The sequence below is a fragment of the Pipistrellus hanaki genome (assembly GCF_964339955.1).
Source record: "Pipistrellus hanaki genome assembly, chromosome: 7".
NCBI lineage: Eukaryota > Metazoa > Chordata > Mammalia > Chiroptera > Vespertilionidae > Pipistrellus > Pipistrellus hanaki.
In genome coordinates, this window is record NC_140509.1 from 83,303,158 (window position 1) to 83,321,365 (window position 18,208).

General features: G+C 51.6%; 1 protein-coding gene across 4 annotated transcripts in view; it reads left to right on the forward strand.

Moving 5' to 3' along the window:
• TIAM2 (TIAM Rac1 associated GEF 2) overlaps positions 1-18,208 on the forward strand; it is a 151,307-nt gene that overhangs the window by 65,216 nt on the left and 67,883 nt on the right. For all 4 annotated transcript variants that reach the window (XM_084889395.1, XM_084889394.1, XM_084889397.1 and 1 more), the window contains exons 2-4: positions 9,080-9,181; positions 10,475-11,632; positions 15,402-15,828. In XM_084889395.1, coding sequence (XP_084745521.1) covers positions 10,481-11,632; positions 15,402-15,828 — 1,579 coding nt within the window. In that variant the 5' untranslated portion in view covers positions 9,080-9,181; positions 10,475-10,480. The remainder of the gene's footprint in view (positions 1-9,079; positions 9,182-10,474; positions 11,633-15,401; positions 15,829-18,208) is intronic.

Genomic DNA, 18,208 nt, shown 5'->3' on the forward strand with positions numbered 1-18,208 from the left:
CCAGCATCTGCACGGCCTCCCCTCCTGCAAGTTCCTGCTTAAAAGTCACCATTCAGGGAGACCTTCCTGTATTTTCCTTTCTAAGTGACAGCACCCTCCCCTCATATTACCTCCTAGAGGCCCGATGCATGAAATCGTGCAAGAGTAGGCCTTCCTTCCTCTGTATGCTGGCACCGGCTCCCCTCAGGCCACTGGCAGGCACCCGGAACCTGGGCTTCCCTTAGAGATCCGGCCTGGTCCGGAAGGTTGTCCTGTCTAATTAGCATATTATGTTTTCATTATTATAGATTTCCCCCTTCCCTTCTCTACTCTATTGTTAAAGTACCTATCCCTCTCTAATATATGCTGGTACTTGTTTTCCTTTTTTATTTGTCATCTCTCCCTACTCTAATATAAGCTCCATGAGATCAGAGATTTTTTTGGAGGGTCTATTTATTGCTGTATCCCCAGGCCTGGAACAGTGTGTGGCACAGAGTAGTTGCTCACTAAACATGTACTGCATTAATTATTGCAAGTGTAGCTTACCCAGGACACCTGATGATGTAGCCAAAGTAGCCTATTATAAATGCTCAGTATCGTTGAATTCCTGTATTTTACCTTCCAAAAGGTAAATTATGTAGTTTATGATAGTTATGTATTTCTTTATTAGGGAAGCGATTTTCAAATTACTCAGCATTAAATGAAATTGAAGCTTCAGAAAGATGCCCCTGGATTATTCTGTGGTCTGAGCATCCCCATCCACGTGACCGTGGTCCCCCTGGCCAGTCTTTGGGAGGAGGTGAAGTTATCATTGATATTTAGGATGATGGCCTGAAGCTCAAACTTTCAAGGAAACAAAAATCTCATTTGTGCAATGTTCTTTGAAAAGCAATAGAAAAACATAAGTACATTTTAGTTTTTATGCTCCTCAGTTCACTTACGATTTCAGATGGTTTCGTTCTCATCTCTCGCTCCTCAGCTGTGGGAGCCTTTTGCTGTCTGGGAAAAGGATGCCTCTAGGCCAGTGGTTGGCAAACTCATTCGTCCACCGAGCCAGATATCAACAGGACAACGATTGAAATTTCTTTTGAGAGCCAAATTTTTTAAACTTAAACTATATAGGTAGGTACATTGTTATTAACTTATTTAGGATATGTGGTATTTTGTAGAAGAGCCACACTCAAGGGGCCGAAGAGCCGCATGTGGCTCGCAAGCCATGGTTTGCCAACCACTGGTCTAGGAAAAGACTTTCTCCCCCCCAATATTTTTTATGTGAAGGGGGCATAGATCACATCCATTCTTCTAGAGGCGAGCCGGAAAGTTATTATACTTTAAAGTAAAAAAGTATGTGGAGTAATTTCAGGTAAAAACGCCCAGAAAACTATAACACTATTTTGATGGAATGCATATGTAAAAGTCATACTAAAAAACAAAAAACCCAGGTACGAATCTGACCTTTGCCCTGACTGGTCTTGGTTCAAGTTTTCTTTCTCATAAACCAGAGCTGACTATGGGAGCTGCTGGGGTACCTGTGCCGGGCGGCCCTGGCCCACAGCAGCTCAGAATTATTAGGTTTCAAATTTTTTTTTTTTTAATTCCTATCAATGATGAAATTGAAACTATACCTACTAATACTTTTAATTTTTTTTTCCCCTGAAAGTTTCTGCAAAGTTTCTAGCTACAATCCTTACCAGGTTTGTTGCGAATAATCATACAATTTATGAAAAAAAAAACAAACTCAGCAGTCATTGGCTTGCTTTTAAATGCAGGCCCCAGAACAGCTCTGGAGTGGCCTGGCGGCATAAACACAGAGAACTGAGCTCTCAGGCCGGACTGCCAGCCAAGCCGGAAGGCACACGTGGGGTGGAGGGTGGGGGCGGGGCCAAGAAAGCGCCCATTTAAAACGAGGGCAGCATGTGCAGGGTAAGCCTGCTCATGCTGTGACTTCAATGGAGCAGTGTATAATGGAGAGACATGGTGCCAGGAATAACTCGGTGCCATTACCATGGTGCATTCTGGTCGCAGATTGACTGAGGTTCAGGAGTGTGGAACCTGCTTGGAAGCACGTGGCTGACGGACGGACGGACAGATGGACGGACAGGCCCTGCGTGGAGGAGAAGGCCTGGGGCTATGGCCTGTGGTCCTTCCCGATGGCACCCCGAAGTGTCCCTGGGAGGTGTTTCCCACTGGGAGCATTTTGGGGGAGATCCCCTTGAGAAGTGCCTCCCCATGACCAGACTCACTTTTTGTGGAATGGCTCATGTTCATAAACATGAAAAGCAGGGAGGTTATTTAAAAGTCACGCTAGCCATTTTGAATCTCATGTTCATAAAAGTTACCCAAAAAAGCTTATTTAAAAGCCATGCCAATCATCTTGAATCTTGCTGTTTGTTGGTTCTGGCAGTCAGAGCAGCTCATGGTTTGTGGAGACCAGGACATGGACCCAATTGTGGAAGAGCCTTGAAGTAGACTTGGGAGAAAAGGCAGAGTGGGACTGAACACTGGGTAGATTTAACAAATTCTAGAAAGAGGGTGGACATCGTGCGGGAAATGAAGGCACTTTGATCGTCTCTAAAAGGAAAACGTTTTATCTTCACCAGGGTTTAAACATTCTAGCCGATATTAACTCTGCAATTTTGATTGAAATGAAGGTTGTTTTTTTTTGTTTTTTTTATAAATCCCCCAAATATGTTTAGTCTCTCTCCACCAGCTCAGTGTAGCTGGGCCTCTCCACTCACTGACATTCCAAAAACATACCAGCAATACTTGTGGGGCCACTGCCTCACCGCTCTCTCATACACCCAGTTCCGTCCATGTTGTCCTGAGCGGCCTGTTGATTCTACAAATGCTTTGTGTCGATGCTCCCTGCCTGCACAGGCGGACCCGCCCTTCGGGGAGGGGTCCCTCTCCAGCCCCGGTGCTCTCTCCTGATGCCCTCACCCGGGTAGATAGAAGTTAGGGGAGTGATTCCGAAAACCCGTGCGGAGCTGGTGAGTGGAACTGTGACGAGTATTTCACGTCCCTTTCCCAAGCCTCTGCCAAAGCCGAGAACATTTTCCTCCTCTGCCAGCGCGGCTCCCACACTCATCTTTGGGCTGGTGGTCTGTGGACTCCTTCCCTCATGGCATCTCCGAGGGCCGCTAGGGCATGGCGTCTGCTGAGGTTCTTCTGAGGATATGGGGGAGGGGGGAGGGGGAAGGGGTACCAGGCAAACGACTGTCCAGGACTCCCCAGCCTTTCTCCCTCATGCCCTCATCTCTCTAAACTTTGACCCTGACCCCTGAGTTGAGGCCCTGCTGCCCTTATCCATTTCTGAATAGAGAGGTGCTGGGGCTAAGTGAGGGGTGCGGGGGGGGGGGGGGGCATGACTCTTCCCATTTAGTCACTCACTGACTCCGTCATTTATGGATTCAACAGGCGGTCATGGGGTGCCGTGTCTTTAGGCGTGTCCTTCCCTGTTCCTTGGCGTGTCCTTTCCTTTCTTCATCCCGCAGAATCCCGCACATCCTTCCCGGCTCAGCAGTTCTGTTAGCCTCTTTGGGGAGGTCATTTTTATTTTTTATTTATTATTTATTAAAAAAATATATTTTATTGATTTTTTTACAGAGAGGAAGAGAGTGATAGAGAGTTAGAAACATTGATCAGATACCTCTTGCACACCTCCTACTGGGGGTGTGCCCTCAACCAAGGTACATGCCCTTGACCAGAATTGAACCTGGGACCTTCCAGTCCACAGGCCGATGCTCTATCCACTGAGCCAAACGGTTTCGGCAGGGAGGTCATTTTTAACGTTCACAAGGATAACGTGACTGTCCAGGGAGAGTCTCTCGTAAGCAGTAGAATGCGAAGGATGAGGATCTCGGGCCTAACTGTGGGGCCAGAACTGACTCCGTGATGGCCATTCTTCCCGTGTCTGGCCCACTTGTTTGCCTCGGGCAGGGATCTTTCCGACGTTTCGCCACTTGTGATTGTTGGGTTGTCCTTGGGCCTTCCTGGATGGGACGCGCCATTCTGGCAAACCCAGCACCTGTGATTGTATTTGTTGTCTTTCAAACTCTGCTTGGGACCCTCACTCAAGCTACACACTTCTACTGCACAGCCACACACAGGCAAATGCTGCACACAGGAATTGAGTGTCCTAGGACAGTTTGGTCTCCTTGATGTTCTTCCACTGTATGGTATCCTCCGCTCTTCTGTTTTTATTCTGTTCTATTCACTTAACAACACTGGCCTCCAGTCATTGCATGAGTCTCATGACCGATGTGACGGCACTTCTGGAAGCCGCACTGCCGCTGTCAGCACTCCTCCTGAGCCAGGTGTGAGCTGAGCCCCGCCTGTGCTGAGCTGGCTCAGGAGGTGGGGAACCGTGCTCTGCGGGGTTATTGTCTCCGTGGAATTTAATTTAGACTTCCCCTCTAAATGCCAGCCGTGCCTGCCTGGCCCCTGCCCCCGGCATTCCTTGCTGTTCGTGGTCTTATCCACTCATCTGTGAACGAGCACTGGGAAGGGTCCTGCTAACTGCAATAGCCAGCTGCCCTCCGCTCTGTGGATAAGGATCACCCTCCCTCAGCACCTCCCTGCGGGAACAGACTTTCCTCTCACCTGCCTCTTCGCACAGACCGGCTTCCAGTCTTCTCTGCGTAGAAATGAGCTCCTCTGGGTCCTGGTAGTCAGCTTGTGATCTGGGTGCTGTTCATTGGTGCAAGATGAGGAAAGCAGGCATGGGGAGTGTTCACAGAGGTGGAAGTTGGGCCCTTGACTTAATGCTCTTGTTTTAGAGTTTTAGGCATGTTTGTTCTGTACGCTAGTGTTTTTAGTGAGACGGGCTCGATAGCTGGGAGGCAGGGTTCTCAGCCTTGATAGCACGGACATCTGGGGCCACACGATGGTTCGTTGTGGGGGTTGTCCTGTGGGTTACAGGAAGTTTGGCAGCTTCCCTGAACTCTACCCATGAGGCGCCAGTAGCATGATCCCAGTGTGACATCCGAAAGTGTCCACAGATAATGCCCGTTATCCCCTGGGGACCAAGATCCCAGGGCTGAGAGTGACAGCGTTAAGGGGGTGCCAGTTGTTCACTGAGCATGTAGGCAATTTTTTTTTTTTTTTTTTTTTTTTTTTTTTACATTTTCTAGCATGAGAATCTAATAGTACAGGTACACGGCTGTATCACTGTTTTTGGTAGCATGTGACAGATGTCGGAGAAGTTAGCTGTAGTAATTTGGGGAATTGGTGAAAAATCAAACACTGGAACTTGGAAAGTCTCACACACACACACACACACACACACGGTGGGGCAAAAGTAGGTTATATATGTTATATATAAACATATGTAATGATAAATCCTTCCTTCCTCCAGTTGATGGATAGACTTAAACCCTACCCGTGGCCAGACATTCCTGAGCTCTGAACCACCCATCAGCACCTGCCAAATACCCGAAGCCCCCATTCCTAAGTCCCTAGGTCCCTAATCACCAACCAGCGTGTGCTGAGTGCCCTAAGCCCCGTCTCCTATCCTTCAAGGTACTTGTACCGCGGCCATTGCTCTCTTCCGCCCCTCTCTCTGGGAGCAGCCCGCAGGGGTATCCTTCCCTCCAATAAAGCCTGTGTGTGTCCTGCCTCCCGGTCTCCGGTCACTTCTCTATTTAATCTATCATGATGGTGCCCAAAAATCATGTAATAATTAGTGTAATAATAACATATCTGAGACAGCAGACTATTATAGTGCATACAATGACATTTGTAGTTAAAAATTTATAGCAGTACTGCAAATTTGTGTTGCATTTCACAAGGTTTTTTTTGTTTGTTTGTTTGTTTGTTTGTTGTTATTTTCACAGTTGATTTTCAATCTGCAAGGTAGGTAGGTAGGGCCGATATTTTTATCCTCAAGTTGCAAATATAGACAATGAGATTCAGAAAGAAGAAATAATTTCCCCAAGGGCCCACACGCTGAGACCTGGAAGCAGGTCCGCAGCCCGAGTTCTCTGACACTAACCAGGCCAGGCTTCTGAGACTTGTCTCCTTAATGATGGAAGGTCCCCCCCCCCGCCCCCAACCTTCCACCTGAAAGTGAGGGGAGCCTGGTAGATATTGTTGTGGTTGATGGTGGTCCGCCCTGTTCTTATCTCCTCCTCAGCTCCGGCCGCTCTCTGAAATGTTTGCCTTGGACAGTGGTCATTCTCCTGCTTCTGTATAAACTCTCTCCGGAGGGATGTTAGGAGCTGGTTGGTGTTTCCAGATGCACAACCTGAGCTTCCCTAGCTGCCTCGCTCTCTGCTTTTGGGCAGTGTCCCCAGGCCTCTGTCCTGCTGTCCCCGGTGAGCCCTGGCCCTCCCCGCAGCACCATCTGGCCCCCCCGGGGTTCCTCTTGGTCCCTGTAGCTGCGCCATCTGCACAGCTGGCCCGGGGCTGGGACAAGGCGGGGCTGGAGGACTTTAGTTCCTTTTGCTCTAAACTGGACGCCCCCCCCGGAAGTGGAGACCGGGAACCCAGGGCGTCAGTTCAAGGCGAGCTGCGGGCACGTGAAGAAAAGGTACGCCTTGAATGTCCTCCTGAACGGTGATTTGCGGTGGGACCCAGTAAGCCGCAGCCGCTGCTGGGGTTGCGAGGACGTGTTTGCGAAATTCCTCCCCATGGCTGCACGTTTCCTGGATGGGTAATTGATCACATTTTTAAAAAAGAAAAAAAAAAAATTCCATTCTTGTTTAGGATTTTAGCACAGCACAGTCCTATGCATGGGGACCGGAAGGGAATTCAGAAAATGAAAGAACAGGAGTTTCTTTTTAGGCCTCACGAGATTGTGGCCAATTTTTAAGTATCTGAATATTTTATAATTATTCGATGTTTAAAAATAATTAGGAAAAGTGTGTACACAGCATACAGTTTGTGCCAAGTACACACAGTCTTAGCGCCTTGTGATTATGTATTCCAGAGTGACTTCACTTAACCTACCTCTCCGTCAGCTGTGGGCCTCCTGGCACATTAGGTATACCTTATGTGTACTGTTGTTGCAGGTTGGTGTACCTAAAGTGTATATATTTTTTTCTATTTAAAGATATGGGGGCCTGTTAAGTATTAGCTCACAGGAAATCAATTGTTTCCATCTTTTCAACCCCCTATGAACAATAGCAACAAAAAATTTAACTTGAATGCCATCAAGTTCCCTTAGAAAAGGAGTCCGGAGTCAGAGTGCTGACAGTCTCACCTCCTCATTGTCCTGCTTCTAATAGATGGAAATCACAGGTGGAGCATGGCGGATAGTGTGTGTTCCACCTGCCACACGCCTCAGGGACAACAATCCGTGGTTTCCCTGGGAGATCACTCTTTCCGGCAATCTGTTCCTCACACACATGAGAGACACCCTTCTTGCCACAGGTCAAGGCAGTTTTCTTCTGCAGGGTTGAGGGGAGACATGGAACAGCTGGTCAGCATTACTGGTCCTGACATGCACATGCTGCTGTCATCCGTCACCCCCTTTTCCTGATCTCTGGGCAGCACTGTGCTAATCACCGAGACATTTCCCGGGGGTCTGTGCACTGATCTTTCAGGCAGACCCACTTGAGAGTGATTCCTGCTTCGTCTAACCCAAATCGACCTTCTAACATACAAAGTTCCTGATCTTAGAGGAAAAGCTTCCAACTGTTCAGTGTTGAGTATGATGCTAGCCACGGGCTTATCATCATACATGGCCTTTATTATGTTGGGGTATATTCCTTCAAAGCCTAATTTAGTGAGAGTTTTTATCATGAATGGATGCTGAATTTTTGTCAAATGCCTTTTCTGTGTATATTGAGGTGATTATATGATTCTTTTCTTTCATTCTTATAATGCAATGCAGTACATTGATTGATTTGTGTACATTGAACCATCCTTGCATCCCAGGGATAAATTCCACTTGGTTATGGTGTATGATCCTTTTAATGTGCTGTTGAGTTTGGTTTGCTAGTATTTTATTGAGAAATTTTGCATCTATATTCATCAGGGACATTGACCTCTATTTTTTTTTAAATAGGAGTGCCCTTTTCTGGTTTTGATAATGGGGTAATTGTTGGTCTTGAGTTTTGGAATATTCCCTTCTCTTAGATTTTTTTTTGAAGAGTTTGGAAAGGATTGGTGTTCATTCTCATTCAGTGTTTGGTAAAATTCACTTAGTGAAACCGTCTGGTTCTGGGCTTGTATTGGTTGGAAAGTTTTTTATTATTATTATTATTACTGATTCAATCTCCTTTCTAGTAATTGGTCTATTCAGATTTTCCATTTCTCTCAGATCCCGTCTTGGTAAGTTGTATGTTTGTTTCTAAGAATCTTTCCATTTCTTTCAGGTTGTCCGGTTTGTTGATGGATAGGGCTGTTCCTACTTCTTTTTTTTTTTCTTTAAAGAAAAACAATTCACTGTTGAAACCTCATAGCAATGCGTTCTATGTCTGCAGAGAAAATAAAGGCTTTGTGTCCCAGCAGTGACCACTGCCAGATGGCAGCACCCTGGCCCGTCCCCCCTTCCTTCTCCCCTTCCCCCCCCCGCCCCTCCCCCCTGCCCCAAGGCGGGCTGGGCTGCCTGCCCCTGTGCAGCGAGGCCCAAACATGAGCTTGAGGAAAACTGTTTGTCTCATTCATGAGGTCAGCTCCTGTAACTTCAGTTATTCCAGCCAGCCTCTGTTTCGCTGTGTGTCAGCACTCGGGGTCTTGTTTTTACTACTCGGCCCAGTGGAGAACAATAAGCGTCTGTCCCCCCAGAGGATGCTCCCGGTGTGCTGTCAGTGTGGGGAGCTGGGCCTGTTTTCCCAGGCGCTGACAGACGAGCCGTGACTCACCCCTGCCTCTCACCTGCTCGGCCCCCGGAACAAGGCGCGCCTTTGACTTGGGGCTGCGGGCCGAGTGAACGGCCTTTCCCCAGGTGGGCCGGGCGGCCCTGGCTTCCTTTCCGTCTCCCAAACCGCCCGATGACTCAGGCCGCGCACAGACGTCTCATTTACTGTTTTGACAGTGATTTTGGACCCAGCGGTTGTTTCTTCAGAGAACTTAGGCGGAACCCTTGTTTTTATTTTTGGGGGGCACTGGATGTAAAATGCTCGACAAGAGTGTCTCACGTTGTCCGCTTTTTCAGGGCCATTTCATGGACTCGCTGCTTAACCATGCTGCCTCGCTCCCAGGACCTCAGAAGGCCAACTGACCACTGACCTCCCCCAGAGCACACACCGGGCTGCAGGTAAACCCCGCTCACCTGACTCTGGGTCACAGCCAAGTTGCATGGCCGTGACTAAGGTATATATAAGGGAAGGTTTCCTTATTCGGTCGAGCCATGTGACTTCGGTTTGGTGGCTGTACCTTTTCGATATAAAAGAATTAAAACCCTGCCGAATGTGTTTGGACACATGACTGGAAGCTTCAGCTCCAGCTTTACTGAAACCGAGTGGGGAAGGTTTGGGTCCGATTTCACTTTGAGTTTGGCGGCCCGAATAGATTCATTGAGGGTTTTGGGGTTTTTAAAGGAATGGAAAGAATCTAACTATTTTTTTGAGATACAAGTCATATTCAAACTTTTTTCCCCCTCTCTCCTTGTGTTATAAAGTGAGGACTCTGAAAGTCTTTATAAAAGCTTTGTAGAGACTGGTTTTATTAAAATGTGTTTTTTTTCTTGCTCCACGTGAGAACTTTTACACCCCACCCCCCTTTTCATCTCAGCCTAGTTTTTGAGGAATTCTAGTCCTTCCTTGTGATATATCTATCCTGTATGAATATGAACGCTGGAGTAGTGCTATAAGTGTGGTAGTTTTTAGCAGTACTCTCTTATATTGTTAAGCAGTACATGTAGAATGCAAATATATCTCTCTGGCCATTAAAAAAAAAATCACTATTTAGACTGATAAAGACACTTTTCCCTAATTTTTTTTTCTTTTAAGAATTATTGATTCAAAACCTTGTAACAACAAGCCTAAAGGTAGCTCTGCCTTAAACTAATTCTTAGGCCAGTTCAGCTTCTGAGTTGACCTCACAGGACACGTTCCGTGTGTAAAGTAAGCAGCAGGCGGACACGCGGTATCTGCTCCTGGCCAATGGCTTGCCGGGTGTGGAGAAGCGGTTCCGGCAGGTAAGCCTGGTTGGTCCCTGCTTCTCCGCGGCGCTGTGTCGGGCTCAGAGAGAAGTTACCTGCAACTTTATTGCAACACGAAGATAGTTTTCCCTTTTGTTTCATTTTATTTTTAAACATATATTTTACTGTTTGTTTGTTTTTTTTATAGAGAGGAAGGGAGAGGGATTTGGAGTTAGAGACATCGATGGGAGAGAGAAACACCGACCAGCTGCCTCCTGCACACCCCCCACTGGGGATGTGCCCGCAACTAAGCACATGCCCTTGACCGGAATGGAACCTGGGACCTTTCAGTCCGCAGGCCGACGCTCTATCCACTGAGCCACACGGGTCAGGGCTATTCCCCCCATTTTTAGAGCATTCTGTTAAATGGAATGGCGCTCACCAGTGTCCCTGCTCTCCCTCCTTCAGGGCGAGATGGGGAACTCGGAGAGCCAGTACACCTTCCAGGGCGCCAAGCACCAGGGCCACGCGGTGCCCGGCGCCAAGCCGAAGCCCTGCTCCCTGAAGATCCGCAGCATCCACGCCAAGGACGACAAGTCCCCGCTCGGCTGGGCCCCCGGCGGCAGCGCGGGCTACAAGTCGCGCTCGCTGGCCCGCAGCTGCCTGTCCCACTTCAAGAGCGGCCAGCCCTACGCGCCGCGGCCCGGCCCCGCCGCCAAGGCGCCCAAGGGCGGCGCCCCCGCCAAGCCCCGGCCCATCGGCGGCCCCGGGGGCGCCCGCCCGGCCTCCCCCGCCGAGAACGGCTTCCATGGCCCCCGCCTCGCCAGCCCGGAGCCCGAGGGGAGCCACGCGGCCGCCAGGGACCGCCCCGGGGGGCGCCTGCTGCGCTGCTACGCGGGCACCGAGGGCACCGCGTCCACCGCGTCCACCGCGTCCACGCCGCCCGCCGAGGACCCGCGGAGCCCCCGCGTGCTCATCAGGACGCTGGGCAAGCTGGACGGGTGCCTCCGCGTGGAGTTCCACAGCGGGGCCGGCCCCCCGAGGGCGCCCCCCGAGGCCGCGGCTGCAGGGGGGCCGGTGCGGCTGCTGCGCTACTCGCCCGGCGCCCCGGGCCCCCGCGCGCCCAGCCCGCGCCCCTCGCCCGCGCGCTCCCGCCCGCGCTCCAGCAAGGGCAGCTCCTCCCCGAGCTCCGAGTCCTCCTGGTACGACTCGCCCTGGGGCCAGGCGGAGGGCAGCGAGGCCGAGGGCCCATCCCCGGCGCCCGCCTCCCCGGCGCCCAGCCTGCCCGCCGGCTCCCCGCCCCGGGGCGCCCCGCAGCCCTTCCCGCAGAGCGCGTCCCTGTCCTCGCTGCGGGACCTCCGCCCCTGCGCCCTGGGGAGCCCCCGGCGCGGGGCCCGCCTCTCCCAGGAGGACCTCAGCCACCGCGTGTCCTTCGCCTCCGACATGGACGTGCTGTCCCGCGTGGGGCGCGGGGAGCCCGGCCCGTACGCGTCCTTCACGCTGCCCTGCAGGAGGTCCAAGGCGCTGGCCGAGGACGCCGCGGCCAAGAAGGACACGCTCAAGGCCAGGATGCGCCGCCTCAGCGACTGGACCGGGAGCCTGTCCCGCAAGAAGCGGAAGCTGCAGGTGAGCCGGCCGGGCAGCGGCGCCGAGGACGCCCCGCTTTCCTCTCCGGGAGAGGGGCGCCTGGGCAGGAGGCGCCGCACCGCTGGGCCCTGCTGCGGGGCCCCAGGGAGCCCCAGACCTGCGATCCTGTTTGCACATGTGGGTTGTTGTTTTCCCCTTTTGCTTCAGGTTTGCATTTTCTTTTCTTTTTTATTTTGAATAGCATCTTTTTTATTTTTATTTTTTATTTTATTGATTTTTACAGAGAGGAAGGGAGAGGGATAGAGAGAAACATCGATGAGATGAGAAACATCCATCAGCTGCCTCCTGCATACCCACCACTGGGGAGGTGCCCGCAACCAAGGTACATGCCCTTGACCGGAATCGAACCTGGGACCCTTCAGTCTGCAGGCTGACACTCTATCCCCTGAGTTAAACCAGCCAGTGCTACTTTTCTTTTCTTTTCTTTTCTTTTCTTTTCTTTTCTTTTCTTTTCTTTTCTTTTCTTTTCTTTTCTTTTCTTTTTTCTTTTCTTTTCTTTTCTTATGTTTTATTTATTTATTTTTTTATTATTATTTTTTATTGATTTCAGAGAGGAAGGGAGAGGGAGAGAGAGAGACATCATGATGAGAGAGAATCATTGCTCAGCTGCCTCCTGCCCGCCCCCTACTGGGGATGGAGCCCGCAACCTGGGCATGTGCCCTGATCGGGAATCCAAGGGTGACCTCCTGGTTCATAGGTCCACGCTCAACCACTGAGCCACGCCTGCCAACTTCTGTTTAGTCGTCGTCTGCTGTGACCCCCATTGTCACTAGCATTGTGCTGTTGAGTCCATGTCTGATTTGCACAGAGCGGGTCTCTCCACAGTGCACATTATGGGCTAAAGCCTATGAGGTGGCCGTGCCTAACTTTGCGGGAGGGAGGCGGGAGTAGGAGATAACCCTGCCCTGTGCCTCGGGGAGGACCAGGACATGTGTGGGCCGCACGCCTGCAGAGTCCCCCGGGAATTCTCTGAGGACTGGCGTCCGTACTCTGTGCTGAAGGAAAATTCAAGCGCACCATGACAAGGTGACATTGGCCCTCTTTCCTAGAAAGTGAGCGGTGGTGATCCGTTTTCCCTGAGCTCCCAGGATGCCGAGTGACATCTGGAGTCTCTCTCTCACTATCCTCCTTATGATGATCTGATTGGAGGAATGGAAATTGATGATCTGATTGGAGGAGTGGAAATCATCAGTCTGCTAACTGCACCTGTGTCACATGGCATGTTAACTTCATACCCAAAACACAACCAGAGAGCCTATTTGGGGGCATTCATGCATTCATTCATTCATTCATTCCTATTTGCTGAACACTGCTTGTCCCTGGCTACCAGGATTCTAGATGGAAAGATTTTGAAATTTATTTGAGACTAGGGAAGTTCATAAGAATCAGCTGCAAATACTAACATGTCATCTTTTCCCGTCTCTCAGGGAGAACATTTTGTCTTTGCTACCTCTGAACATTTTAAAGTTAGCGCGACAGCTGGAAGTGTCTCCTTAGAAACCAAGTCAAGAGGGCTTGCAGGGCGTGGTTAAGCTTGGCATTACAGTGCCTTTCTGACAGGGTTCTGCTGCTTCTGTTCACCCCGGGGTGGCTCCTGCTGAGTGTCAGCGGCAACCCCGTGTTTGGGGCTCTGAGTCAGAGTCCCGCTCATCGCCGAGGTCGTGTTAACGCTAGCTGCATGCGAAGTATTGCTTCACTTCCTAAGAGTTTTTGAAGAATAACAAGTGACAGTCTAAAAAAAAAAAAAAAAATCAAACTATTTTGAAAGTTTCCTCAATGACTCACTCACCGCAGCTGGCTTATTTGCCCTGTTCTTGCATAAGAATCGCGTATAAATCAATGTGGCCCTGGGACACTGTGTAAACACCCACGGAAAACAGTGTCTCGTTAGTAATAGCCGTGTTTGGGCTCAGCGGTTTATTGTCCCTGGGTGTTTGGGAGCACTCTTCGGAGCTGATGACTTTCCTGCAAAAGACAGCAAGTCATGGCCGCTTTGCTGCTTGGAATTCTTTCTGGTGGAATTCCGGGAAATAAAACCCCTTCTCACACGGCGGTATTCAACATAAGGCCAGTAGTGCATGGCCCGGACGGAGTTTTCTTTCATTGTTGTTATTCTAACGGATAAGGAACCAACCTGGAAAGGCCACTAGCAGCCGAGTAGGTGAGCGTGGTCAGCATCTCTCAGCCGAGCGACCGTGACCTAAGCTCCCCGTTTGGGATGTCAGAGTCTTTTGAGTCATAACTGAAGCTCCCTTGCCTGCTGTGTGCCAGTGAATGGGCTGTGTGGGAGGTGTTTTTCCTGAGTGACTAGGCTTGTAATGTAGATGGAAGAGGACATCTCCGTGTTTTCAGCTCTGTGCTCGGCCCGGTCAGTACCCAGGGCACGGAGTCCTCGCAGGGGTAGCGGTTGCTGTAGAAATTTTAATTTTATTCGGAGCTGCCCGTCTCTGATTTTGTGTTGAAATCAGTATGAACGGCCAAGATCCATGCCTTTGGAATGCCCGGTGCGTAGAACAGGGGTGGGGAACTCGGGCCAGCAGATGTAAAAGGCCTGAGAAATCGTTTGGTGTGGCCCCGCCCAGGCACGAGGGCCGAGTTAAAGAAATACCCCACCAAACACAGCAGGCTAATTTTTAAGGTGCTCATTCTGTGTGGCCCGAGAATGATGTTATAAATACCCAAAGGGCCCTTGGCAGAAGAAGGGTTCCTCACCCCTGGCCTAGAATAAAGCAGATGTTCAAGTTCAAGGGTGAGGGTGAATGCAGAGTACGTTCTCTTCATGAAAGACATTTCCACATGAAGCACACGATACTGATTATGAAGAAGGGGGGCACAGCGTGTGCCCTCTGGGGGTGAGGAACCTCAGGAGCCTGGTTTCACCATCTGCAATGGGAAACGAAGCTGCCAGAGACCCCGCGCCTAGACCTGGGCAGGTGGTAGGGAGCTGGGGCCATGTTTACCTTGCGGACAGATTTGTGCCTAGAAGTTTGTGCTTCGCCACGCTGAGTCCCATGTCCCCTCCCCCCTGACCCTGGAACTAGGATTTCCTAATTTATCTTTAAAAGGATGCAGGAGCCGAAACCGGTTTTGCTCAGTGGATAGAGCATTGGCCTGCGGACTGAAAGGTCCCAAGTTTGATTCCGGTCAAGGGCATGAACCTTGGTTGCGGGCACATCCCCAGTGAAGGGTGTGTAGGAGGCAGCTGGTCGATGTTTCTCTCTCATCGATGTTTCTAACTCTCTATCCCTCTCTCTTCCTCTCTGTAAAATATCAATAATACACACACACACACACACACACACACACACACACGTGTATATATATATATTTATTTTTTTTAAAGCAGGAAAAAACAAATAGACTGCAAGGACATGAATCTTTGCCCCTAAGACTTCGATTCACAGCTGGCAAAGAAACCTCAGTGTAGAAATCGTCACTCGTGTGTCTTAAACACACTGGTTGATTTCTTGATGCCCAGCGGAGGTTGCCTGGAGAGAGTCGGTGATATTTTTGTTTCCACGTTGAAGCGTTGGCTCCACCGGCTGTACACCGGGTTGGGCAGCACTGCTCCCACAGTTCTTTGTGGTTTAGAGATTTGATTAAAGACGTGCTTTTGCTGAAAGCATCTTGCTCTAGCGACCAACAGCACCCCCGTGTGCCGTGTGTGTGTGTGTGTGTGTGTGGGGGGGGGGCGGGCGGCGCTTTGGATGTGCATAACTTCTGATCGGGGTCATCTGGTTGCTCCCAGGAGCCGAGGTCCAAGGAGGGCAGCGACTACTTCGACAGCCGCTCGGACGGCCTGAACTCGGACGGCCCGGGGCCCCTGCCGGCGCTGTGGGCGGGGGGCTCGGCGCAGCTCCTGGCCCAGAGGAGCGAGTCCGCTCAGGCCCTGGGCGGCGACCCGCTGCGGCAGGACATCTACGAGAACTTCATGCGGGAGCTGGAGGGCGGCCGGGCCCACACGGAGCACGCGGACACGTCCACGGAGACGGCCGAGTCCAGCAGCGGGTCCCTCAGCTCCCTGGAGCAGCTGGACCTGCTCTTCGAGAAGGAGCAGGGGGTGGTGCGCAAGGCCGGCTGGCTCTTCTTCAAGCCCCTGGTCACGCTGCAGAAGGAGAAGAAGCTGGAGCTGGTGGCCCGCAGGCGGTGGAAGCAGTACTGGGTGACGCTGAAAGGTGAGTGTGCGGGGACCCGGCCTCGGGGCCTCCCTCTGCTCTGCCCTCTCTGGGTTTGCCGGGGCCTGCACTCACTTGAGTTCATGTGAAAGAGGGTTTTATTTTATTTTTTAAAATATATTTTATTGATTTTTTTTTTACAGAGAGGAAGGGAGAGGGATGGAGAGCTAGAAACATCGATGAGAGAGAAACATCAACCAGCTGCCTCCTGCACACCCCTACCAGGAATGTGCCCACTACCTAGGTACATGCCCTTGACCGGAATCGAACCCGGGACATTTCAGTCCGCAGGCCGACGCTCTATCCACTGAGCCAAACCGGTTTTGGCTGTGTGAAAGGAGTTGACATAGGATCTTCCTGCGTGCTTTACTACAATCTTTCTCTGTCTCTTAAGATTTTAAAATTGATTTTTAGAGAGAGATGAAGGGAGAGGGAGAAACATCCGTGTGAAGGGGATCCGCTGCCTGCTGCAAGCCCCAGCCAGGGATCCAGCCCAAAACGTGGGCAGATGTCTCGACTGGGACGATACCCAACCAACTGAGCCACACTGGCCAGGGCTGCACACACTTTCTCAAACCCGGACGATGTGGCTTATTTAATATTCACATTGTGATCCCATCTAACACATGATTGAACTTCACAGCTCTTGCTTATCACTCTGTAGGTATTTCTGTATCCCTTTTAAATATCTTTCCTGGCCCTGTCTGGTTTGACTCAGTGGATAGAGCGTTAGTCTGTGGACTCAAGGGTCCCGGGTTCGATTCCGGCCAAGGGCACGTGCCCGGGTTGCGGGCTCAGTCCCCCGTGGGAGATCCTCAGCACACACAACAGCGGGCCGGTGTCAGCGGACACACACACACACACACACACACACACGCATAAAGGAATGTTAGGGTGCTGGCGGCTCTGCCCCCCAGTAGGATGAGGAATGGAGGATGCGTGTGGGTTCAAAGGATGCCAACCAAAAGGTGGATTTGAGAGAACAGAGACGAGCGGCTCTCCTTGGCTGGTGATCGTTCTAATAGGACTTCCCCTCTAGTACGTCTGCTGTGGTCCCAGTCTGTTTTCTCTCTGTGCTCCTGTGGCGGGCACTGCCCCATCCACTGCCCAGGCCACCACCAGCTCCTGGCGGGGCCTGGGCGGGGGGCTGACAGCCTCGACCCTGGGAGTGCCGGGCCTGACATGCTGCAGCCCCTCCCGTCGGCTGAGGCCCCGGCGTCAGAGTCCCAGGCGAGGTCAGCTTGACGTGGCGGGTCTGCCATTGACTTCCTGAGCTTCCAATTCCGGAGCAGCAGCACTCCCGGGCGCACCCCGGCCCGGCCCTAAAGCCACGGCCCTCCTGGGTCTCGTGCTGCCACGTGAGAGCTGCGTCCATGGGGTGGGAGGTTGGGCAACACCCTTGCCTCTGCCCCGGGCGGTTCCACTTCCTCTGGCCGCACTGAGTCAAGCCCGGCTGCTGGGAGCACTGTGAGGGGGGAGCACCATGCGGGGAAGCAGGGGAAGCAGGGCGGCGGGGCGGGCCAGCGGGAGCCCTCGGGAGCCCTCGGGAGGAACTCGGGCCCGGGGGCGGCTGCCGTTGCTCTGCCGTCGTGGCCCCGGGTCCCAGTCCCAGGGTCACGCAGGGCGCTGGGGGCCCCGCGGCAGTGCCGTCCCCGATGGAGAGAGTGCGGTGCTGCTTCCACGTGAGGCGGTGGCTGGAGGGAGAGGCTCAGCCCCGCAGAAGCAGCTCTGCCCTGAACCTCGTGCTGCCCTCCCTCGCTCGAGGGCCTCGCTCAGCGTTGGACGAGTCTTGTTTGTGGGAAGAGAGTTGCTCAGTGCTTCTAGAAACCATAGGCACAGGGCGCGGGGAGGGAGCTGTTTCCGAGGGCAGAGCGAGGGGCCAGCTCTTTTTCTCCTGCCTTCTGCGCTGCGTTGTATAGACATGTTAGTGTGTGTGTGTGTGTGTGTGTGTTAATTTATCTTTATTGTTGAAAGTATTACAGATGCCCCCCCACCCCCCGCCACTCCCACCCTACCCCCAGGTCTTCCTAAACTATTATCTGTGCCCATGGGTTATGCACATATACTCCTCACCGACCCAGGTCTTTTCTCTGAGATTTGTTTTTATTTATTTATTATTTACTTATTTTTAAATATATTTTATTGATTTTTTTTACAGAGAGGAAGGGAAAGGGTTAGAGAGTTAGAAACATCGATGAGAGAGAAACATTGGTCAGCTGCCTCCTGCACTCTCCCTACCGGGGTTGTGCCCAAACCAAGGTACATGCCCTTGACCGGAATCAAACCTGGGACTCGAGTCTGCAGGCCGACGCTCTATCCACTGAGCCAAACCGGTTAGGGCTGAGATTAGTTTTTAAAGGAAGACATGAACCTGGGGAGA